General features: G+C 56.2%; 1 protein-coding gene across 1 annotated transcript in view; it reads left to right on the top strand.

The window, feature by feature from the left end:
* The window catches only part of ADGRL1 (adhesion G protein-coupled receptor L1), a 93,643-nt gene that overhangs the window by 54,200 nt on the left and 14,064 nt on the right, over positions 1–25,379 (top strand). Inside the window, exons 6-9 of the mRNA XM_075061137.1 lie at positions 20,714–21,514; positions 22,693–23,007; positions 23,539–23,642; positions 23,979–24,164. Of these exons, the coding sequence (XP_074917238.1) occupies positions 20,714–21,514; positions 22,693–23,007; positions 23,539–23,642; positions 23,979–24,164 (1,406 nt within the window). The remainder of the gene's footprint in view (positions 1–20,713; positions 21,515–22,692; positions 23,008–23,538; positions 23,643–23,978; positions 24,165–25,379) is intronic.

Below are 25,379 nucleotides of genomic sequence, written 5' to 3' on the forward strand. Positions count from 1 at the left end.
GGGCTAAGTGGGGAGAAGTGATTGGTGACCCACGTGTCCCCATGCGGTGGGAGGGGAGTGGGGTCTAGTGGTTAGAGCGGTGGGGGAGGATAGAAGTCAGGACTTAGGTGGGAAGGATCCTGGAGCTACGTATGAGGAGGAAGCATCCTTCTGGGGCAGGTTTCTAGCAATGGGGGGCCCTGGGTTGGGCTGGGTTTGGGGAGCACCTGCCCTAGGCCAGAGCAGGGGGAGGAGCAGAAGGGAGATCTGGAGTTGGGGAGGGAAGAGAGACTCTGTGTGTGTGTCTGTGTGTGTGTACATGTGTGTGCTCTGCATGTGTATGCATGTGCTCCCTATGTGCTGTGCGTGTGGATGTGGGCACATGCGTGTGTGCTCGGTACCTGTGCACACGCCTCTGCCCTCACTCAGCTCCCCTTCCCAACACACACCCAGCAGCAATCAGAGCCGCAGGTGTGTTAGAAACAGGCCAGGCTGACAGTCCCCTGCTCCTCTTGGGCCTGGGAAATTCCCTCCTGAGGAGCAGGTCCTCCTGTGTGGAAACAGGAAGTGGGGTTCAGAGAAGAAACAGGAAGTCAGGGTTGGAAAAAACAGGAAGCAGGTCTGGAAAAAACAGGAAGTCCCACCTTGGCAGGCTGAGCTGGCTTTGTGACAGCTCCTTGGCCTCCAAGGGAACCAGGTCTAGGGTTACCAATTTTGGTTGGACATATTCCTGGAGGTTTCATCACATGACATAATCTTTAATTACAGATTAATCTTTAATTTCTGGAGACTTCAGGACAATCCTGGAGGGTTGCCAACCCTAGCCAGGTCCCAGCATAGAAAGCAACAGGAGGCGCTCTGTCCCCCAAATCCTGCCTCTGTAGGTTGCTCAGTGCCTGCCCCCACTGGATTCCCCCAAACCAGAGGAACCCCAAAGGGATCCCAGGAGAGTGATCCCAGTTCTGGGGTGCACAGTGGGATCTTTGCTCCAGCTCATCCATGCCTACTGTGAGTCAAAAGAGAAGGAACAGCAGGCTGGGGCGGTGGGGTTTGAAGCCAGCGCTGCTGTCTAAGGGAGCCGGTTTTGGGGTGCCTCTCTCCCTATGGGTCTGCAGCAAACACCCCCTGTCCCCTCCCTGCCGCTTTGTGTAGCGCGAGCCAGGGCATGTCATTTCAGGGGTGGGGGGCGTTGCTTCCTGTTGTTTGACGCACTGTCTTTTTCGGGGGGGGGGCTGGGCTGGGGGGGAGGGGAGCCCTGGTAACACCCCCTTTGGTTTCTCCTCGCAGACAGAGCCGGAGCCGAGAGGGCGTCAGAGTCCAGCGCATCCTCTTAACTGTTTTAACTCCGATTCCTGTTCCTTTTCCTTTCAGCTGCCCGGGGGACGTGCCCAGACAACCTCCCTCATCTCAGGATATAGCTGACTCTGCCCCCCCAACAGCACAGGGGCACCCCACTGAGACTGGGCTGGGATTCAGACAGGCTGGGCTGCGAGTGGGATGGGGCTGCAGAGAGAGCTAGGCAGGAAGGGTGCGGGGGGCCAGCACAAGGGGGGATGGATGGCGGGGGGGAGCAACGGAGCGTGGAGAGGAGAGAGCTGCAGAGATGGAGGGCTGGAAATCGGAGCCTGCCGGGCTCTGCTGATTTCCCCCAGCTAAGGGCCTGGCCCTGAGGTCCCAGCTGAATGAGTTTTCACACGCGCACACACACATACACAATTGCACACAGATGCATGTGTATACATCGCACATGTGTGTACACTGCACACATGCAGGCACACAGATGCATACACCTGTACATTGCACACGTCTATATCCCCCCCACACACATGCACACAGATGCACATGTATGTGCATTGCACGTCTGTAGCATGCCTGTAGCATGCACACATGCATACACCTGCATAATGCACACATCTGTACACAGCACACATATATGCCTGCACATTGCACGTCTGTATCCTGCACATACACATGCACACAGATGCACGTGTGTACATTGCACGTCTATACACAGCACACACACATGAACACAGTACACTGCACATATCTGTAGCATGCACACATATGCACATGCCTGCACATTGCACATGATTGTATCCTGCACACACGCATGCACACATATGCACACCCCTGTATATTGCACACATCTGTACACAGCACACGGGCATGCACCCAGAGGCACACCCATGCATGTTGCAATGCCAGCACTCACACCCAGTATCCGAGAGGCAGAGCATTCCTGTCCCTGCCTCCTCACCATGTGGCTGCCCGTGTCAGCTGGGCCAGATCCAAGGCGTTGTGATTCGGCGTAGGGTTTATCCCTCACCCGTTTACACCAGCTGGGCCCCTCTGTCACTCCCCGATTTCCATTCCCATCTGCCGCTCCTTCCTTGGGAGAAATGGAAATTGACATGTCTCCCCGCCCACACTCCCACCCGCTCATGCAACACATTTCAAGGCAACATACGCACTGCCCAAATGCTTACCGGGTGGCATCGCTGCAGCGGATTGGCCACCCCTCTCCTCACATCTCAAGGCGCGGCTGTTCTCCTGGCACTGGCTCGGTGCCCACCATCTGCTCTCCCCCGTGCTGCCACTCACCCAACTGCCAACGTCAGCAAGGGACAGGCGAGGTTCGGGGCGTGGGACTAGCGACGAGAGAGAGAGAGCGGGAGTGGAGCTCAGCAACGCTGGCATGACGGTGCTGAATCTAGATCTGGCTCTCGGTTACGCTGGGGTGTAAACCCACAGTGGCTCCCCGGAAGTCCAATTCTGTTCCCACCATGACCAGCGTGGAAAGCAGGAGTTAGCGCCACCAAAATCAGAGCGTACATCCAGAGTAACTCAAATGAGGCAAAATCCTGCTCTTGGTTACATCAAGGTGTAGATCTGGAGTCATTGTCCGGAAGCTGGACTCTGATCCCAGTTACACCAGGGTATAAAGCAAGAGTTAATTCCATCCAAACTGGATTCAAACCAGAGTAACTCAGATGAAGCAAAATCCTGCTCTCATTTACAAGCTGTAAATCTGGAGTCACTGCCTGGAAGCTGGACTCTGATCTCAGTTATCCCAGGGTATAAAGCAAGATTTAACTCCAGTCAACCAGATTCAAACCAGATTCAAACCGGAGTAACTCAGATTAAGCAAAATCCTGCTCTCATGGACACCAAGGTGTAAATCTGAGGTCACTCTCTGAAAAGGAGATTCCCAAGTGGGGTAAATTGATGTAGCTCCATTGACTTTAATGGCTCTATGCCCGTTTACACCAGCTGGGTGTCTGCACCGCTGATTTCATTGACTCGGGTGTGTAAATCCAGAGCTAGTTCACCGTGAGTCTGGCAGGACAGGACAGAGAGCGGTTTTCTCAGCTCCAGAGCCCCCTGGCTAGGGTCAGAGGCACCTTCTGGCCTAGTGCTGAGGCAGCAACCAGTTGGGAATCACTGGGAAGTGGGCACGTTGGCCCCAGGTTTTCCCATAGGGAAAGGAGGATGCCCAAGGCGGTGGGGCAGACCGAGGGATCTGGGGCAGAAGGGGCCAGATCCAGAGCTGGCGTAAAGCGATGCCACTCCATTGGCGTCACCTGTCTGCTCCATCCCTGCTCAGGAGGGTCCACCCAGCCCAGGCCGGGGACCAGCCGATCCTGGAGTCCCCAGCATGGAGCCGAGACCTGGCTGTCAGAGGGGCCCCGGCGTCTGCTGTTCCCCATTGCAAGGGGGCAGCCCTCTCGGGTCAGACGTGGGGCTGGCAACCTCCTATATGGGACAGGCAAGTCCTGGGAGGGAACCCCAAGGCAGCCCAACAGCGCAGGCTCATGGCTGGGATGTAAGATTCACAGACAGGCCTTGAACCAGCATCAGACCCACCCAGCCACCCCCCGCTCCGCTGGAGGAAGAAGCAGCGGAGCCGCTCCTCCACCCTGAGTAGCCCAGGGCTCAGGGATGCTCCAGACCCAGGTCAAGCTGCTGCTGTGAATCAGGCCGAGCAGGGCCTTGAACCTGGGTCTTCATCTGCCAAGCGACGGCTCAGCTACGGGGCTCTTGGCCCTTCTGGGAGCTCGACTGAGTAACCATCCCAACCAGGTTTTCATCATAACCAAGCCGGGCCCGTGACATGGGCTCATTTTGACCTCTTTGCATTTTTTAAATGGCGGGGAAGAGATTTGGGAAAAGCTTTCAGCCAGCCCGGCTGCATGTGCAGGGTTTGGGCCTCTGCCCGGCCCTGGGCATAACACCGCGGGAGTGGGCATCGGCCCCATGCTGGGTGCACGGGATTGGAGGAGGAGACAGCGCAGGCCAGTGATCTAGGAGTCAGGACTCCTGGGTTCTGTTCTCAGCTCTGAAAGGGGAAGGAGCCAGGGCTAGATCCCAGGAGGCCAGCACCACCACGGCATTGTGAGAAGCAGCTGTGATTTCACACAGCTGCGTGCCCAGCACGTGCCCCCAACTCCCACTGCTTAACCACAAGGTGCAGCTTGATGGGACTTGTGCTAACATGAAGCAAAGCATGATGGGAGTCGTGCTAACATGAAGCGAAGCATGATAGGAGTCACGCCAACCCTGCCAGGCCTCACCATGACAAAAATGTGCTTCCATCCCGGAGCGCGTCTGGCGCCTTCTAACCCAGGCGCCTTCTAACCCACAATGTTTTGCACCAGGCTGGGATAATCAGCAGCCAGACCGCTCCCTACCATGCAGCTTCTCTTCTCTCTCTGCACTCCATGCTGCCCCCTGCTGTCTGTCTATCCCTTTCTGCTCTCCCAAGGGGTGCCCCAGTGCTGTTGATCTTTGGGGGTTGGGGCAGGGCAGGGGTGCAGAAAGCGGGGAGATGGGGGAGGGGGACGGAGGGTGTGTGTCGAACTCCCCGCTTTCTTCCTTTGCAGCTGCCTCCGTTCTAACCAAGCGGCCTATTTTCCTTCTTCAGGTGCCAATTTTCATTGCGTTAATTGAATGCCTCTAATTTTGGTTGGGTCTTTTTGTTTGTTTTTTTCTTATCTATTTAATTTATTTTGGAGGGGGCAGGATTATAAAACTATAATTGTTATAATTGTGCAAATAGAAAAAAAACCCAACCCTTTTTCTCAGCCCCCCCGCCCCCCGCCTCTCTCTTTTATTTCCTGTCACATTGTTTCTTTCCCTTCCTTCCCCCGGGATCTTGAGGGGGCGCCTCTGTTTTTTCCACAAGGGATTTGTTAGTCATTGACAGCAGCTGTGTATATTTCAGGCCAGGCCCGGGCTGCCTTTACTCAGTTGGGTGAGCAGTTATTCACTAGTTTATTGTTATAGCAATGCCTGGAGATCTCAGCCAAGATCCAGCGCCCCCCCCTCCGCCGTCCCCCATTCTGCCGGGTGCTGCACAGACAGAGAACGAGGTTGCGCCCCTGCCCCAAAGAGCTTCCTGAAGCAGCCAAGAAAAGGGGCACAGGCCCTTTCTGATTCCTTTGCTCTGTGTCTCCCCCGCTACACACACACACACACCCCACCCGGTTTACAGCATCACCAGCCCTAAACAGTCAAAAACCCAGACCCCCAAAGGCGAGATCAGCTTAGAAATCATTCGATTTTAAAACCGGAGGGAATCCTGGCTCTGCCTAGCTGCCGTCGGCTTCAAGAGCCTCCCCGTTTCCGGGGCTTGTTGCTCTGCAGCCACAAGGGCTACACGTCGAGGGGCAGATTCTCCACTGGGGTTGGGGCACTCTGAGCTGTCGGGCTGGCCAACGGGACAGGGGCTGCCCCGGGGCTTTTCAGAGCTACGCCCCTAGAGCTAGAGAGCTCACTGGCCTGGCCACAACAGACTCAGCCCTTAGCAGAGCGGCACAGGGGAACCCGTCGCCCTCAGCTAGCACCTGTGTGGACCAGCCGACAATCTCGCCCCAAGTTTTCCATATTTTTTATCTACCCGTCGTCATGGGAGCCAGGTTAGGGTTAAGCCCCAGGTCTCATGCTGCTCCATTGGCAGCAAGGCAGTTCGTGCCCCCCCGCCTCCGACCCCATAACATCCGCAGGGAGGGGCACCAATTTGCTTCCCGCCCTGGCACAAACGCGTGTGGCTGGAGATTTCTACCCGGCTGCTACGGCCTGTGTCACTAAGGCCCCTGCTGAGCGGATTGGCGGATGTTAATTTCCGGCTGGAGCTGTTTTTTTCTCCTTCCCAAGCACTATTTTTAACTCGCTTCCTCCTGTATTTAATATCCCTCCCCCCGGCCCCAGTCCCCTTTCCACAAGTTTGCCAGCTTGGCATTAGGGCTGCAGCAGGATGCCTAGGAGGCCAGGCCTAGGCCAGCCCTCGGGGCTCCCATCGAGCAAGGCAGGGGGCCACCTCGCTCCGCCCCACCTTAGCACCGTGCCCTTCCGGAGCCATCCCCACGGCGGGAGTCCAGCCGGGCTGGCTCTCAGCACTGCCCCACAGAATTTGCCGCCAACGGCCACGTTCCCCTGCACTGGGGAGAGCGGCCGACCCCAGAGCCAACCGGTGAGGGGCAACGAGGGGGTGAGAGTCAGACTTTAGCACTGCTAGATTGTCAGTCTGTCCATCCCCACACACACCCCTCTGTCTGTCCAGCCAGCCCCTTCAGCCAGCCAGCCAGCCCCATACACACCCCTCTGTCTGTCCAGCCAGCCCCATGCACACCCCTCTGTCCAGCCAGCCCCATGCACACCCCTCTGTCTGTCCATCCAACCCCATACACACCCCTCTGTCTGTCCAGCCAGCCCATGCACATCCCTCTGTCTAGCCAGCCCCATGCACACCCCTCTGTCTGTCCAGCCAGCCCCATACACACCCCTCTGTCTGTCCAGCCAGCCCCTTCAGCCAGCCAGCCAGACCCATACACACCCCTCTGTCAGCCAGCCCCATGCACATCCCTTTGTCCAGCCAGCCCCATACACACCCCTCTGTCAGCCAGCCCCATATACACCCCTCTGTCTGTCCATCCAACCCCATACACACCCCTCTGTCTGTCCAGCCAGCCCCATGCACACCCCTCTGTCTGTCCAGCCAGCCCTATACACACCCCTCTGTCTGTCCATCCAGCCCCTCCAGCCAGCCAGCCAGCCCCATACACATTCCTCTGTCTGTCCATCCAGCCCTATGCACACCACTCTGACCAGCCCCATACACTCCGCTCTGTCTGTCCATCCAGCCCCATGCACACCACTGTTTGTCTATCCAGCCCTAAGCACACCCCTGTGTCTGGCCATCCAGCCCCTCCAGCCAGCCAGCCCCATACACATCCCTCCATCTGTCCATCCAGCCCGATGCACACCGCTCCATCCAGCCCCATGCACACCGCTCTGTCTGTCCATCCAGCCCCATGCACACTGCTCCAGCCAGCCCCATATACACCCCTCTGTCTGACCATCCATCCCCTCGATCCAGCCAGCCAGCCAACCCCTTACACACCCCTCTGTCTGTCCATCCAGCCTCTCGATCCAGCCAGCCAGCCCCATACACACCCTCTGTCTGTCCATCCAGCTCCATGCATACTACTCTATCCATCCATCCATCCATCCATCCATCCCCCATACACACCTCTCCATCCATCCAGCCAGCCCCATGCACACCCCTCTATCCACCCAGCCCCATACACACCCCTCTGTCTGTCCATCCAGCCCCATGCACACCCCTCCCTCCAGCCAGTGAGCCAGCAAGCCCCATGCACACCCCTCTATCCACCCAGCCCCATACATACCCCTCGGTCTGTCCATCCAGCCCCATACACACTCCTCTGTCCACCCATCCATCTCCATACACACCCCTTTATCCATCCATCCCCTCTATCCATTCATCCATCCCCAGGCGTACCCATCCATTCATCCCATACACACCCCTCTATCCAGCCAGCCCCATAAACTCCCTCTGTAGCCTCAAACACGCCTTCCCTGCATCTACTCAGCCCCATACACCGCGCTCTGTCTATCCTCACACATAGCTGGTATCCATCTGTCTATCCCCTTTCACCCCCTCTGTCTACCCAGCCCCATACAGCCCGCTGTCCATCTGTCAGGCAGCAGAACCTCTGGTGGGGTACAGTTCCCAAGGAGTCAGGAGCAGAAGCCCAGCTGAGACCAACTCCTCAGACGCCCCCCTGCCCCCGCTCCTCCCCCTAAGTCCTTCGGGTCACATCTCACACCCAGGCCTGAATTCACGTGTAGCTAAGGAGCCCCTGGCAGGTTGGGGTGCGGACCCCAGTTTCTGTCCTGGCCAAACGCCAACCTGGAGAATTCCCTCCTCTCTGCCTGAACTACACTGAAAGCTGGCATCAGACAGAGAGGGATCAAAAGTGGTGCCCCCTAGAGGGGAAAGTCCCATATCCCATTCCCTGCCCCCAAGCCAGCCAGTCCCCTGCCCTGGGGTCACATCAGAGCCAGCGCCCCCTAGAGGGGAAAGGCCCCCATCCCATTCCCAGCCCCCAAGCCAGCCAGTCCCCTGCCCTGGGGTCACATCAGAGCCGCCCCCATACACTTACCAGCTCCAACAGCAGTTCCTGCGCTGGGTCAGATCAGAAAGACCCCGAACCCGCCCTAAAGTGGGAAAGGCAGTGTCCTTCTGATCCCCTGAGCAGCATCCTCTTGGAGTGTTGGATCCAGCGCATTCCCGCATTCCCAGCCCCCAGCCAGCCAGTTCCTGCCCTGGGTCCGATCAGAGCCGCACCCCTAGAGGGAAAAGGCCCCTGTTTTCCCATTCCTGTCCCCCTGAGCCAGCCAGTCCCCTGCCTTGGGTTCGATTGGACTCCAGCGCCTCCTAGAGGGAAAAGGCCGTGTCCCTTTCCGTGCCCCCCTGAAGCAGCCAGTCCACTGCCCTGGGTCGGATCAGAGCCGGCGCCCCTAGGGAAAAGGCCCCGTGTCCCATTCCCTGCCCCCCTGAGCCAGCCAGTCCGCTGCCCTGGGGTCGGATCAGAGCCGGCGTCCCCTAGAGAGAAAAGGCCCCGTGTCCCATTCCCTGCCCCCCTGAGCCAGCCAGTCCCCTGCCTTGGAGTCAGATTGGATCCAGCGCCCCTAGAGGGAAAAGGCCCCGTGTCCCATTCCCTGCCCCCCAGAGCCTCCCTGGGGTCAGATTGAAGCCAGACCCGACCCCATCCCGCAGAGGAGGAAGTTTCTGTTCAAAGTGTAGTTAAAAAACAAGGCCATTTATATTTAGTCGGAGGCAGAGCTCTCGGCACAGCGCCGCAACCAGTGCAGCTCACACTGCCCCCTGGATTTCAGTGGAGCTGTGTGCTGCTTCCCCAAGCTCTTCAGTGGTCCAAGCAGACACTGGAGGACTCTGTGGGCTCTGAACTAGGAGGGCACCAGTCCACTGCTAACAGGATCAAGAGGCCATCATTGTCTAGTGGCGAGAGCACTGCACTGAGGCGCAGAAGCTATTTCTGGCTCTTCTGGGCGAGCTGGGAGGCGTTGCTTCCCTGCTCTGTGCCTCAGTTTCTCCACTGGGGGTGGGGGGTGTTAGAATGCTGACCAGGGATTATCGTCACAGGGTGGAGGCATCAGAGAGCAAGGAGCAGATGGAGTGTGGTCAAGGTGCTGTGGGCCTAGGGTGACCAGATGTCCCGATTTTATAGGGACAGTCCCGATTTTTGGGTCTTTTTCTTGTATAGGCTCCTATTACCCCCCACCCCCATCCCGATTTTTCACCTTTGCTGTCTGGTCACCCTAAGTGGGGCGTGGGTGGGCTGTGTCTGAGCAGGGGATGCGGGGCAGGCCCGTCAATCATGACAGAAACAATCCTGGTTTACGGAGCACAGAGGGTTTTCCTCAGTGGGGTAGGAGCTTTCAGAGGCGATGAGAAAGGGAGCCTGGATTCCCAGCGCATCTGGGAGTGAGAGAGAGGAGCTTTGGGACAGGGACTTAGGGGTGTGATGGGTCTGTGCCTACGAACTGTGCTGAGCACAGCTGAATGGGGGCGGGGTGGGTGGGGATAGATAGATAGGCAGTGGGGGGGTGTGGAGAGAGAGAGGTGGATAATCCAGTGCCACCCGGGGGCGGGCAAGTGGGGCAATTTGCTCTGGGCCCTGCAGGTGCCCCTATAAGAGTTTTTCGGGGCCCCTGTAGTGGGATCTTTCACTCGCTCTGGGGGGCCGTGGATAATTCTCACAGGACCTGATCCCATGAAAACTCTCGTGGGGCCTGGGCCCCTGGAGCATCTTCCACGGCAATTCAGCAGCAGGGGGTCCTTTCGCTCTGGGACCCGCCACTGAAGCGCCCCAAAGACCCACAGCCGAGGGTCCTGGGGCGGAAGGACTCCCCCGCGGCAGTGCCGGGTCTTTGGTGGCAATTCCTGCCGAAGACCCCAGGCCCCCTGAATCCTCTGGGCAGCCCTGGTATAATCCACGGTGCCCCCACATCTTGAATATTCCCTGCAGTTCCGGTCGCCCCATCACAAAAAAAGGATACATGAGGACTGGAAAAAGTACAGAGAAGGGCAACAAAATTGATCAGGGGGATGGAACAGCTTCCGTATGAGAAGAAAGTAAAAACACTGGGAGTGTCCATCTTACAAAAGAGATGGCTACCGGGAGCATATGATAGAGGGCTGCAAAATCATGGCTGGGTGGAGACAGTGACTCGGGAAGTGTTACTGACCCCTTCACGTAGCACAAAAGCCAGGGCTCACCCGACAAAATGAACAGGCAGCAGGTTTAAAACAACCCTAAGTACGTCTGCAAGCACCACCCATCAGCCTGTTGGGAAGGCCAAATCGATTGGAGGTGCGTCAATGGCTATTAGCCAAGCTAGCCAGGGACGCAGCCCCATGCTCTGGGTGTCCCTAAGTAAGCCTTTGATGGCCAGAAGCTGGGACTGGATGACAGGGATGAGTCACTTGATAATTGCCCTGTTCTGTTAGTTCCCTTTGAAGCACCTGGACCCAGCCTCTCTCAGAAGACAGGACACTGGGCTAGCTGGACCATTGGGCTGACCCAGCATGGCTGTTTTTATGGGATAGATAGATAGAAGGGGTGGATGGGGACAGATAAATAGATAGATCATCTACTCAGACCTCCTGCATGACTCAGACCAGGGAACACACCCATTTAGATCTAGGGTGATGAGTGGGCTGATATTGACAAGAGAGGATTGGTGTCACCTTGAAGCTAAGCAACAGAAGATCAGCAGTTGAGGGTGGGGGCAGATGCAGGGCTGAGGAGGTGTGGGGAGGGGGAAGCCGGTACAAATTACCAGGGCCTGGTGGTCTGGAAGGGGGCCTGGGGCCCAGCTTCCCCAGTGTCGTCTGTTTAGCCGGGGGGCTCGGAAAAATTTTTTCACCAGGGCCCAAACCCACTCTCAGCGGCCCTGGGCAGATGTCTATGGGCCACCTGGGCCTCTTAGTTCAGCTGAGATTCCAAAATCCTGGTTCCTTTGACTGATCGATCAATCTGTCTATCCCCATACACCTTCTCTAGCTATCTACCTGTCTGTCCCCATACACCCCTCTATCTAATTGCCTATCCTCGTATACATCTATCTATCTATCTATCTATCTGTCCCCAGACACAACCATCCATCTGTCCATCCCTATCTATTTCCTACTGTCCTTTCTGTTCCTGGGGTGCTCAGAGTTTTGCATTTGGGTTTTTTTTTTAATTCTTATAATTTGAGGTTATTGCAACATTTCTTATTATTTTATTATTTACATGGGGGGGGCGTGTCATGATGTTTCTTTTTCCAAGGGCGTCGCTGCTGGAGCAAAAAAAAAAAACTATTGAATCCTCAAAACAAATCAAACCTGATTTATAAAATCCTCCACCAAAAACCCACCACACGTTTCTCTCTCTCTCTCTGCCTAAAAGAAGCAACAATTTTACCAATTAAAAAGGGCGGGGGTGGGCTCTGAAAAAATGGGGGTCGGAAGGGCGGAGCGGGAAAAGTTGCGGTAAAGAAAAGGTTTCTTTGGGGCGGGAGGGAAAAGCAATTTAATCTCTTCTCTCTTTTTTTTTCCTTCTTCCCTTACACTTTTTTTTTTTCAATCTATTTTTTTTCTTCTTTCTTCCGATGCTTAAAGTAGAAGTGGAACAAAAAGGTAAACAGAACATTACCACTGACCCCCTAAACCTAACACCTTGTTATATTCTCTGTGGCCATATGAAATGTGAACTGCATCTCCTCTGGTCCTACCCTGATCCTTTCTTTCCTAACTTACCTTTTTCCTCCCAGACCCTTCCCGCTCCCCTTCCCCCCCCCAATTTTCTCTCTCTGGTCTTGTTAATTCCAATTGGCCTCCCGAGCTAAAATACAGGCCCTTTCGCCATCTGCCCGATGCAAAACACAGGCCAACCAGCTCCAATCTGGAAAGGATTTTTGTAACCAAACTGGAATCCAAAGTCTGATCCATGATTCCTTGGCTCGTCTGCTCGTGGGGGGCTGGGGGGGCAACCATTAATGTCTGCTCGACTTTTTACCTCCTTCAGGGGAACTAGTCATGGGGGCTTCCTCTCTGTCTTTCTTTAATCATTCAACTGAGTTTCTCTGCTCCTCTGTTCATGTTTCCATGGCAACCAGTCGGGTATCTACCTCAGTCACCGGCTTTCTCTTTCTCCTCTTGATTTCGGTTCTGTCTCTTTTTTATGATTATGATTTCCTAATTCCTTCTCTCCCCCCTCCCTTAACATGGGATTTTAAAAAACGTGCTTAATATGAGCAGGGAGGGAGCTGACAGGTCAGATGGGCTTATTGATTGGTTTAAAAAAAAAATTCCGTCCATTTGATTTCAATCGGCAAATTCCCTTTTTGACCCCCTCTCCTTCGTGGCCAGGTGTTTGGCCAAGGGAGGGGTGCATCTCCATGGATTTGGGTGCTTACATTGGTTCAGGATGGGCGTGCAGCTATCCCTGTTTGGGACAGCGCCTGACCCTGTGCGCAAATCCCCATGAAGTCAACGGGACTTTCACTCTCACTGAAATTTATTTCATTAATGGTAGTATTATTTATTATTACTGATCATTTGTACACAAGGAGACTTCAAACATTAGAAAAGAAGCACATGCTTAAAGTTAAGCACCTGCTTTACCAGGGTGCTGATTCAAAATTCTTTCCCACGCCCCAAGCAGGTCCTCCTAAACCTCTTGGGTTCTTTTAGTAAAAGCCCAGTTTAAAGTGCCCACTTTCATTTTCTTTGACTTTGTCTCATTCTTCCTGGCTTGTCCTCTCTGTTAACCCCTGGAGCGCTCTGCTAAGGAGACGATGCACAACTAAAACAAACAACCCCGATTTGTTTATATATATATTAATATAAACCATATTAATATATGGTTTATATATATATATAAACCAGCTTTTTAACACTAGCAGTAGTAATCTGTTGGGTACGTTTGTTTGGTTTTTGTTTGTTTTTACTAACCACTTTAGTATGGAATTTTATGTAATTTCTTTTTATTCTTTTTTCGTTCTTTTATTTCTTTTCTTCCGATAAATCCTGGGTTTGGGATTCTTCTTAATTTTTTCCTGCCTGTTAAAAGAAATTAAAATTAAGCAAAAGCTGCACTCATGGTCTTTAACTCGATCTGTTATTGCCAGAAGGGGCAGGGATGCAATTGATTTTATATACACTTCTACCCCGATATAACGCGACCCAGTATAACACGAATTCTGATATAATGTGGTAAAGCAGTGCTCCTGGGGAGGAGGAGGGCTGCACACTCTGGTGGATCAAAGTAATTTCGATATAACAGTTTCACCTGTAACATGGTAAGATTTTTTGGCTCCCAAGGACAGCGTTATATCGAGGTAGAGGTGTATATATATATATTTTTTAATTTGACAATCTTGGACCTTTGTGGAGGTTTCTAGTTTAATGTAAGTACCAGGAATGGCAGGGAGAAAACGAGATTTTTCTAACGAGCATTGGGGCTGTCAGAGGCAGCAGTAGGAAGCCAGTAAATTAACAAATTGATAATTGCTCAAGAGACAACAGCAAAAAAAAAAAGCCAGGCTTGATTCTTTCCAATCCATGTTTTTCTCTCTTTCTCTCGGCTTATTTTGTATTTCCAAGTGCACTGGGGTGGGGAGGGCAGGGGCAGATCTATATTTATTTCTGCTGGGGGGCTAAACATGCTTTTTTCCCACAGGTCCAGCAAGGATCCCATGGTTCTGGGGCATTAAAAACCTTCCTGATGTGGCTTTTTTTGTTTGTTTTAAGTTGATTGCTTCCTTGTCCATTTCGGCCCCGGCTGCCTCAGACTGTGGACAGCCCACTCCCATCCCCTGTCTGCCCAGGAGGGATAGAAACCAGCTAACCCCCCCTCACCCCATCTTTAACAATGTGTTTCTCCTCCTCCTCCTCCCGCCAGGAGCCCTCCATGCATCCCACCTCACCACCCCCAGCCTGGGCCGTGGGGCCAGCCCGACTGAACCTGTGAGTCTCAGAGAGGAGTCTGTGATCACCCAGAGTGGGACAGGAACGGGGTCAGATCACACAGCTGGGGCTAGAGCCCCCAGCCTTGAGTAGCAGCATGGCCCAACCGCCCCCAGCACCCATGCTAAAGAGCAACTCTGCTGGTTTGTACCAGCTGTCGATCCTTTATCGGTCCGGGGTCTGTGCCACAAGAAAGCGACGCACACAACTGCACACACATACTCAGACATGCATGCGCAGAACACAGGAGACCCTGCTCACATGTAAACATGCATGAATGTGGAACACGCACATGCAAGCCAACAGGCAAACACAGATGCACGCACCCCCATGCATGGCCATGCACACACACAGGAACATGCATGCAAACATGCCCACATACACGGGAGCACATATATGTACCCGTGCACACACACTCTCTGATTGCATCGCCCAGTGCAGCTCCCCCTCGACTCTCGCCCAGTGCAGCTCTCCCTCAACTCTCAGAGCATTGGCCTGGATTTACCCCTAGCTCTGGATCTGGGTTTACCCCAGGCCCTAGGAAGCTGGGCAGAAAAGATGGGCCGAGGGTGGCATCAGGTGGTTGTGATGGGAGTGGGCGTGGGACAAATTTCAGAGCAGATGCAAACACTCCGGAACCGCCCTCCTACCCCTGGCTCAGAGGAACCAGCGGTGGCTGGCTGCCATCAGGGACAGGCCATCCCCAGCACTGGCCTCGGGGCAGGTAGGGGATGGCAAAAGCAGGAACAACTCTCCTCTTCCCCCAGGCATGAATCCCTGTCTCTCTGCTGCCCCTGGCTGGCGGGAACTGGGCAGTGCACTAGGCAGGTTGGTTGGGAGCCCCTCTGGGGCAGCGCAGGAGGCAGGCGGGGCTGAGAGCCGGGAAAGGCTTAGGACTGCCAAGGGCATGAGGATGAGCCCAGAGAGTCCCTGCAGCTGGAGCTCACAGGTTCAGCTGAAAAGGTCCCACGTCTTGCTCCTGTCCTTCTCTGACCTCCTGTGCTGGCAGAGGAACCCCGGCTCGGATCCCGGCTGGAGACACGTGTGTGTGTGTGCACGCACGCTCGCGCGCGTGTGTGTGTGAGACACACACATTGGGATTCAATCGACACACCGGCCATACTAATGCAGGAGAGATGTGGGCGGGTGCTGGGAGAGACACCCCCAGCATGGGGCCTGGACTTTCCTCCCCCCGGCTGTGATGATTCCATGCAGAGGGGGGGACGGGCCTCAAGCAGGTTAGCTCAGATCTCAGCCCCATGCTCTGCACCTTGGGGGACGCGGGGAGCTGGCTCGGTCGTCCCGCTGAGTCGTCTGGAGTAGATGGATTGTCATTTCCCCAGCTTTCCCCCATCCTCCAGTTACATGGGAGTTTGCAGCTGAGCACAGAGAAGAGTCAGCGGTGACTTGCTCAGAGCACATAGGGAGAAGGGTGCCAGGGAGGAAGCATGGCCCAGTGGTTAGAGACTCGAGATCCAGGGTCAGCTCCCGCCAGACTCCCTGTGTGACGGGGGCAAATCCCTCAGGCTCTCACAAGTGTAGTGGGAGGATTGATCTATTAGTGATTGTGCAGTGCTCAGATACTATGTGAATGGGGCCACAGAGCGTAGGTAGAGGGATGACGTGTGGGGATGGCTGGATAGAGAGATGGAGTGTCTCGGGATAGATACATAAAGGGGGTAGATGGGAAGTCTGGGGATGGATGAATAGGGATAGGTGGGGGTGTTTAGGGATGGCTGAATAGAGGTGTGTGTACAGGGGTATATGGGCATGGTTGGCTAGAGGGGCATATACAGCAATAGGTAGGGGCTGTCTGTGGATGGATGAATAGAGGGGTGTGTACAGGGTGTATGGGGATAGGTGGTTCGAGGGGCGTGTACTGGGGTTGGTGGGGTGGATGGGGATAGGTGGATGGGGGTGTGTACAGGGGTGGGTAGGTAGGGGGTGTATGGGGATAGATGGTTAGAGAGGTGTGACCAGGGTAGGTAGCGGGTGGATGGGGATAGATGGATGGGGGCATGTACTGGGGTTGGTGGGGTGGATGGGGGTGTGTACAGGGATAGGTACAGGGTGGATGGGGGTGTGTACTGAGATCAGTGAGGGTGTACGAGGATAGGTGGATGGGGGTGTACTGGGGTCAGTGGGGGTGTATGGAGATAGGTGGATGGGACATGTACCGGGATAGGTGGGGTGTCTGGGGATAGGTGGATGGGGGCGTGTACTGGGGTAGGTAGGGATGGTTGGTTAGAGGGGTATGTACAGGGGCAGGGAGATGGGGCTAAAGGGACGTGTACTGGGGTAGGTAGGGATGGTTGGTTAGAGGGTATGTACAGGGGCAGGGAGATGGGGCTAAAGGGGCGTGTACTGGGGTAGGTGGGGGTGGATGGGGATAGGTGAATGGGGGTGTGTACAGGGGCAGGTATGGGGATAGGTCGCTAGAGGGGTGTGTACAGGGGCAGGTATGGAGCTAGGTGGCTAGAGAGGTATAGGTAGGAATGGTTGGTTAGAGGGGTATGTACAGGGGCAGGGAGATGGGGCTAAAGGGGCGTGTATAGGGATGGTTGGTTAGAGGGTATGTACCGGGGCAGGGAGATGGGGATAAAGGGACATGTACTGGGGTAGATCTGAGACCTTCAGGAGCCTGTAATCTAGCACTGGCTCTGAACAGCATGGAAGCTCATAGTGGAACCAGAGCGAGGTGAGTCCCCCGGGCCGTGCTGTGACTTAGCAGGCCCAGTGTGAACCCTGTAGTGGGAGCAGTGAGTGAGGAGCTGAGCAGTGGATTCCCCTGGGGGCAGCGTTGGTGGGGCAGACAATGGGTGTAGTGTCCAGTTGCAGGGGCCTCGCTGGAAAGAAGAAGGGGGGCAGGAAGAGATGCCAGGACAACGAGGCCTGGAACCCTGCTTTGACGAGAGCGTGGAGGAGCTTCAGCTCCAGGCTTATGGGAGAGCCAGGCCGAGGTGACTCAGTCACAGCCACAGGCAGAAAGCAGGGGGCTGGTCAGTCTCCCCGACAAAGGCAGAGCAAGAAGCTGAAGCTGGGGAAATTCAGACTGGAAACACAGGGCTTGTTTTTAGCTGTGATGGGGAAATAACCGTTGGCTCAGTGGCGAAAAGGCTGGGGTGGGTTGTCCATCACTGCAGCTAGACAGATAGACAGATAGCTGTTGTGTATAGGGAGAGAAGCGGGCTGGTGAATGGGGAGAGATGGATGGACAGACTGGCCGAAGGGCAAGCAGCAAACCCAGATATGGAGCACAGGGGTCCTGTTTCCCAGCCCGCCCGCTCCATTCACTAGCCTCACTCTGGAGACTGTTTTGTGGTCAGAGCAGGAAGGGCTGGGAGCCAGGACTCCTGGGTTCGGTGCCTGTCTATGGGAGGGGAGTGATGTCTAAGTGGTTAGATGGGGATGCTGGGAGCCAGGACTCCCGGATTCTACCCCCAGCACTGCCACTGAGTCCACATGACCTTGGGCAAGTCCCTTCCTCTCTCAGTCCTTTCCCCTGTCATTTGACATGAGGTCACAGGGCAGAGTTCGCTGGAGCCTGTGCTCAGCAAAGGGCTATTTATTACCCACAAGGCAGTGTGTAATGAGCATTGTGACAAGCCAAGGAGAGGTGCATTGTAGGAAGGGGCGCTGAGATGACCATGCTTTGAGAGGTTCAGAGACCTCCCCGGGTCCTGTTGCCCGGTCCCCTCATGCCAAGGGCTTCTGTTGTGAGTCTCATTGGTACAAACACCCACAGCAAGGGGCAGGCAGCAGGTGCAGTGACCAGGAGGCAGGAGGGGGCTAATTCCTCCAGGGGCCAGCAGAGGGCGATGTATCTGGCAGTCTAGTCCCGCCATGGAATTATTGCTGGGAGATTCCCTCTGCCACAGGTGCCAGGGTGCAGGACTCCCGACTTGGCATAGCCAATAGGACTGGAGCCTGCTGGCGCCACTGGCACTCAGCCCATCCTGCGCGCTAAACCCAGAGCAGAGGATTCGCTTGGCACTGGATCATGCCCCTCTAAGCCCCGGCAATGCCGGGATGGCTGCTGGCCACAGCCCTTTCCCCATCCTCCCATGCCACAAGATGGTGCTGCAGCAGGCGAGGGATAAATGGCCCCCCATCTGGGGGATGCAGATGGGAGATGCGCTGGGCATGGATGGAGGGGTGACATGAGGCCCCCAGGACCAGCCACCCCACCCTGACAGGGTGCATTATCCCCCCTCACACTCCCACCTCCAAGGGAGGCGGTGCCATTCAGACTGACTCCGCCTCCTGTTGACTCTGTCTCCCCCTCTGGCTGCTTGGGGGGTTGCATCCAATCCCGCCACGTTCGGCACCTGCGATCTCTGCTGTGGATCCTCTGCTCTGGCCCGTGGCTTCATTTCTTGCCTTGCAGCACTAACCCTCCCCACCCCTGTTTTCTTCCCCAGCCTCTCTCCAGCCTCTCGCCAATACACCCAGAGGACAGTCGCTCCTGTCCCCCCCACCACCACCACCTTCCCTGCTCCATTTTCCTCGCTAACAACTTTTTCCTCTCTGCTTGGAACCCAAGTTCCTCCCAGGTCATGTCTGGGTCAGGAGGCGAGGGGAGAGGGTTCTGCTCACTGTATCACTCCACCCCCTGCCCTCCATCTCCCCTGGCTGCCACTTCACCACCCCACCCCATGTGTACCAGTTCTCATGACTCATGCTGATCTGAATCAAACCTGGCTGTTAAGGTCACTCCAGAGATGTCCAGGGTGGGACGAGATGTGGGAGCGTTGGGGGCCTGGGGCTGGAGGTGGGGAGCAGACCAGACTGCTTTGATCTTCTGTCCTCCTTCCATCAGCTGTTCATCCCAGGAGGGAATCCGGCACCGTCTGCTAACCCCACAGGCTGCTGATCCCAGAATCTTTCCAAGGGGCAGGTTCTCTCTGCAGGGCTCTACACTAACCCTTCCCTGCCCCACAGGGCCACGGGACACCCCCTTAGCCCACCCACGCCCAGCGAGACGTCTGCGGGACACAGGATCCCAACCGGGGCTCTGCTGCTATTCCTTTTGAATTGGCAAAATGTTGGATCTTTTGCTTTGCTTATTTTTCATTCCACCTGTGTGTTCTCACCCTCAAATCGGTGTCACTCCAATCAGTGTGTAGGCACAGGGGCTAGAGGGCAATGCATCCATTACCCCCTCATCCTACCTTCCGAGGGGAAAGGATTTCTCACCTGAAGAATATCTGGTGACAGTGGGAGAATCTGGAAGAATGTTAACCAGAGGGGAGTGGGGTCTAATGATTAGAGCAGGGCTGGGCGCCAGGACTCCTGGGCTCTATGGGAGTTCTGTGGGAATGTAGCCTAGTGATTAGGATAGAGAGCTGGCCATCACGATGTCTGGCTTTTATTCCTACCTTCTCAAGGAAGTGGGATCTGAGTGGAGAAATTGGAGGGGCTGGAAGTCAGGACTCCTGAGTTCTATCCCCAGTTCTTCCTTTGACTTCCCTTTGAAGGAAGTCACTTTGCTCTGCCATGCCTCAGTTTCCCCACCTATTAAGATGCAGATTATAGTGCTGACCTGGCTACCAGCCAGGCGGGAGAATCAGCTGAGAGCTAGGCAGCGTCCTTCCAACCACTGGCTGATTGCTCCCTGCCTTTTCACCAGCATTCTTCATTTACCAGAGCTAAGCTGGGGTCCCTCCGAGAAACCCTGCATCATAAAGCCAGGGCCTAGACTTTGTGCACCCTGCAGCCTGGGCAGTCACTGGCAAATGGGCCAGATCTCATCGCTCCTTTGGAGTCCATGGGATCCTGCCCACCCGAGGGTCTGCCCCTCCCCCCAGCCCTTTCTGACATGGTGACATTTCACCCTCCCTTTGTGCTAGTGTAAATTAGTTGCCCCCTGTGCAGGGTGGCAGGGACCCGGCCATGCCCGGTGGCATTCGGGCTGGCTGTGAAACCAGACCTGGTTCCAGCAGGGCCGGCCCAGCCCATTCCACATCTCTCACCAGCTGGGGCAGCTTTACCAGCTCTCCGGAGCAGGTGCCTACGCTGCCTTTACGCTGAGATCAAGCAGGCCACACCCTTCCAAATTATTTTCTTTCTTTAGATCTGGGTTCCCCCGCAACCCCTGTCCTTCACAATGCCCCCCTGCTTTCCCACACCTCCCAAAAAGTACCCCCCCAAGCACTCTCTGCCCAGTAACAGAGATGAATCACCCATGACTGCAGCTGATCTCCAAACCGAGCATTGATTTTCATTCCTCCAGCCGACAGCCTGTTACAAATTTATTCTTTCTTCTCTTTTCTCTCTTCCTTTCTCTCTCTGTCTCTCATTCTATCACTCGCTCACTTTCTTGATCCTCCTCTTCCCCCCTTCCCCACTTGCCCTGATCTCCCTCCCCTCTCTGCTCCCACCCCCCTACCCCAGTATTCGTTTGCCCGGGGACTCTACAGAAGGTGCTGGAGGCCACTTCCACCCACGAATCGGAGCATCAGTCAGGCGCCTGGTGCAAAGACCCACTGCAAGCTGGTGACCGGATCTACGTCATGCCGTGGATTCCCTACCGGACGGACACGCTGACGGAGTACGCCTCGTGGGAGGACTACGTGAGCGCCCGCCACACCACCACTTACCGGCTGCCCAACCGTGTGGACGGCACAGGCTTCGTGGTGTACGACGGGGCCGTCTTCTACAACAAGGAGCGGACCCGGAACATCATCAAGTACGACCTGCGGACTCGCATCAAGAGCGGTGAGACGGTGATCAACACGGCCAACTACCATGACACCTCGCCCTACCGCTGGGGGGGCAAGACCGACATCGACCTGGCTGTGGACGAGAATGGGCTGTGGGTCATCTACGCCACCGAGGGCAATAACGGACGGCTGGTGGTGAGCCAGCTCAACCCCTACACCCTGCGCTTTGAGGGCACCTGGGAGACGGGCTACGACAAACGCTCAGCCTCCAACGCCTTCATGGTGTGTGGGGTGCTGTACGTGGTGCGCTCCGTCTACGTGGATGACGACAGCGAGGCCGCCGGCAACCGCGTGGACTACGCCTTCAACACCAACCTCAACCGGGAGGAGCCTGTCTCGCTGGCCTTCCCCAACCCCTACCAGTACATCTCCTCGGTGGACTACAACCCCCGCGACAACCAGCTCTACGTCTGGAACAACTACTTCGTGGTGCGCTACGCCCTGGAGTTCGGGCCCCCCGACCCCAGCACGGGTGAGCGTGAGCCCCCCACACACACACACACTGGGCACCGCCAGCCCCTTGGGAGGCAGGGCTTGTGAGGGAGCTAGGAGAACTGCCCCCAGTGATGGAGTCACAGCCTGGCCCCACCAGCAGGGGAACCCAAATGTCTCCTCTCCTCAGGTGGGGGAGGGGGTGCAGCCCTTCAGAACTTGGGGGTTTGGGGGCTATTTGGAGGGAGGATCATGGGGTGGGCTGGAAATGTCTGGGGGTTGGGGAGGGCTTCTGGGAGGCCTCAGAAGGGCTCAGAGCTCTGTGTGGAGTTCAGGGGGTGGAGGGTCTCAGGGGGATCCTGTGAGGGGGTTTTCAGGGGGCTGTGGGGGTGCTCCAAGGGAGTCAGAGTCATAGGGGACTCTGTAGGATTTGTGGGAGCTCAGAGGAGGCTGTAGAGGCATCTGGAGGGAAATTGTGGTGGATCATCATTGGGGGGTGGGTCTCATGGGGAGGGGCCCACAGGGGCTCATGGGGGGTGTCTCAGGGACTTGAGTGTGTGGTGTCAGGGGGCCTGGGTGGCAGGGAGGGTCTCAGGTGTGTGTCTGGGGGGGGCATCACAGGGCTGTTGGAAGCATCAAACAGGGGTGGAGCCCAGGGGCTGGTGGGATTACCAAGGGGTTTATGGGGACAAAGGATGTGCATGGTGGGACATGGGGTGTGGGGGGGGGGGAGTTCAGGGTTGTGCATGATCATGTCAAGGGGAGGGAAACCAGGCGTGTGCATAGGGTCCATGGAGCCAGGGGATGTCCGGATTGGGGGTTCCCACAGCTGTGCATGGGGATAGAGTTCTTATGGGGTGGTTCCCAGGACTGTGGATGGGAGTGGGGGCCTGGGATAAAGGGTTCCCAAGACCATAACTGGTGGGGGGAACTGGGGGCAGGTTACCAGGGCCATGAGGGTGTGGGAGACTCAGGGGGTTACCAGGGCAATGGGGGGAGGGACTAGGTGGGTTCCCAGGGCCAGAGGGAGGGAGGGGGAGTGGGGAGGTTCCCAGGGCCATAGAGTGGGCAGGGCACTGGGGGGAATTCCAGGGCCATAAGGAGGGAGGGGGACTCCGGAGGGTGTCCCAGGGCCATAGCGAGGACGGAGTACTTGGGGGGGTCACAGGGTCATATATGGGGTGTCTGGGTCTCTAACCTCCCTCCTCTCGCCCCCAGGCCCTGTCACCTCCACACCGCTCAGCACCACCACCACGGTGCGGCCCACCACAGTCACCACCACGGCCTCGCCTGCTGCCACCACCACGGTGCGCAGGGCCCCCCTCACCACCCACCCCATCGGCGCCATCAACCAGAAGGGCACGGAGCTGCACCCCATCACGGCCGCCGTCCCCAGCACCCGCAAGCCCCCCTCCTCCAACCAGCATGTCTCCCCTGAGCTTTTCTGTGAGCCCAAGGAGGTCAGACGGGTCCAGTGGCCGGCCACGCAGCAGGGCATGCTGGTGGAGCGGCCCTGCCCCAAGGGCACCAGAGGTAACAGGCAGCTGGGGGGGCAGCGGGATGGAGTTGCAGGGGGCATTGACCCCCCTCAGAGTCTGCCGACCAGCAGGGAAGACAAGAAGAGTGGAGTCTAGTGGGTAGAGCGGAGGGGCTAGGTGCCAGGACTCCTGGATGTTCTCCCCGTCTCTGGGAGGGGCATGGGCTGTAGTGGTTACAGCGGGGTCTGGGTGCCAGGACTCCTGGGTTCTCTCTTCTGCTCTGCCCACAGGAATTGGGCCTGAGTCCACCCTGTGCAGAGAATTGTGGTGTGGGAACTGCATGGTAACTTCCAGCCTGACCCGTAGAGGGCAATGGGGCCACTCAAAGGGGAGAACTGCTGCCTCTTCAGGCACTGCACTCCCCCCCACTGAGAGCAGAGCCCCCGCAAAGCCCACATACCCCTTAGGGGGAGTGGATGAGCCCTGCCTACACGGGAATCTGGGGCTGAGCTAGGCTGACAGGGGGCCCCCGACCGTCTCCCTTCTCCCCTTCTCCGGTGCCTCCCACCTCCCTCTCTGCCCACAGGAATTGCCTCTTTTCAGTGCCTGCCGGCCCTGGGAATCTGGAACCCCCGCGGCCCCGACCTCAGCAACTGCACCAGCCCCTGGGTCAACCAGGTGGCACAGAAGGTACCGCTGCCCCCGCCTTTCCCCCACCTCCCTGTGCCCACCATGCCTACTGTGCCCTCCATACTCGCCTCTCTGCTTTGGGGGGGCACCGCTCATATCCTACATGGCAGCTGGGGGGCATCACTCGTACCCCACAGAGTGGGACCCGGGGCATGGCTTGCTCCCTACAAAGGGCCTGGGGGGGAGCATGGTTCCTACCCTATGGGGCAGGATCTGGTAGGTCGCTTGTACCCTGCGGGGGCAGGGCAGAGGGCACTCCTACCCTGTGTGGGGAGAACTGGGCCTGGCACCCAGCTTCCCGGGGCTGATCGGGGTCTCTTCCCCCTGTCCCGGCAGATCAAGAGCGGGGAGAACGCAGCCAACATCGCCAGTGAGCTGGCGCGGCACACGCGGGGACCCATCTATGCCGGCGACGTCAGCTCCTCCGTCAAGCTGATGGAGCAGCTGCTGGACATCCTGGACGCCCAGCTGCAGGCACTGCGCCCCATCGAGAGGGAGTCGGCTGGCAAGAACTACAACAAGGTGCAGGCAACTGGGAGTCAGGGCTCCTGGGTTCTATCACTGACAGTGACCTTGGGCAAGTCACTTCTGCCATTCTGTGCCTCAGTTTCCCTATCTATAAATGAGGATAATGTTACTTAGGCAACAGGCTGTAGGGAGGTGTCCGTGTAGGTTTGCTCTTGGGCACCCAGGCTGTGGGTGCTCTGACAGGGCCTGTGTGGTTAACCCCCTAAGGGGGAGCCCTATGGAACCACCCCACCCCATATGCCAAGGCATCTCTCACATCCCATCACACAGAGAAAGGTCCCTTCAGGGCATCTGCATCCCGCTCTATTCCTCCATGCCAAACCCCTGCAGTGTCCCCATGCAGGGCCATTTCTGTATGATATCATCATGACTTCTTAATGGTGTCATCATGATGTACAACGACATGAGAGGTCTTTGTGATGTCATCACGTGGTGCTGTGATGGGAGGGCGCCCACCTGTGATGTCACCACATGGTGCCGTGATGGGAGGGTGCCCCTCTGTAGTGTCCTCACATGCCATTGGGACATGAGGCTTTCTACTGGAGCCTCCTACATTATGTCACAATGTGATGATGGGTTTTGTGATGCTGCGTCACGTCACGAGATGACAACTCTTCAACCAACGCAATTAAGTGGTGACGTTCCTTCACGATCTGCTGTCCCACCGTCGCAGGGGGCCGGCCCGCTGGGTCACAATATGATGCCCTCTCTTCAGGGGGTCGTTCTCACCAGCCGCTGGCCACCGGCTGGCTTTTGAAAGTCTGGGCCCCCCACTCACTCAAGGGGTCACAGCTGGAATTGGCAACAGGCCTCATTGCACTCAGCTAGTTAACCAGTGGTCATCGGATAGTTATCAGCTCGCTACCCAATGGTTATTGGCTAGTTGCCAGCTAGTTACGGAACAATTATCAGCTAGTTATCAGCTAGTTACCCAGTGGTCATCGGCTAGGTATTGAACAACCGTTGGCTAATTATCAGCTAGTTAGCCAGTGGTTATTGGCTAGTTATTGGCTAGTTACTCAGTGGTTGTTAGCTAGTTACCCAATGGTCATAGCCTCTAGTTATCAACTAGTTACCCAATGGTCATTACCTCTAGTTATCACCTAGTTATCCAATGGTTATCAGTTAATTACCTAATGGTTATCAGCTACTTATTGGCTAGTTACTCAGTGGTTATCAACTAGTTACCCAATGGTTACTGGCTAGTTA

The sequence above is a fragment of the Chelonoidis abingdonii genome, chromosome 26 (assembly GCF_003597395.2).
Source record: "Chelonoidis abingdonii isolate Lonesome George chromosome 26, CheloAbing_2.0, whole genome shotgun sequence".
In the NCBI taxonomy this organism is placed as follows: Eukaryota; Metazoa; Chordata; order Testudines; family Testudinidae; genus Chelonoidis; species Chelonoidis abingdonii.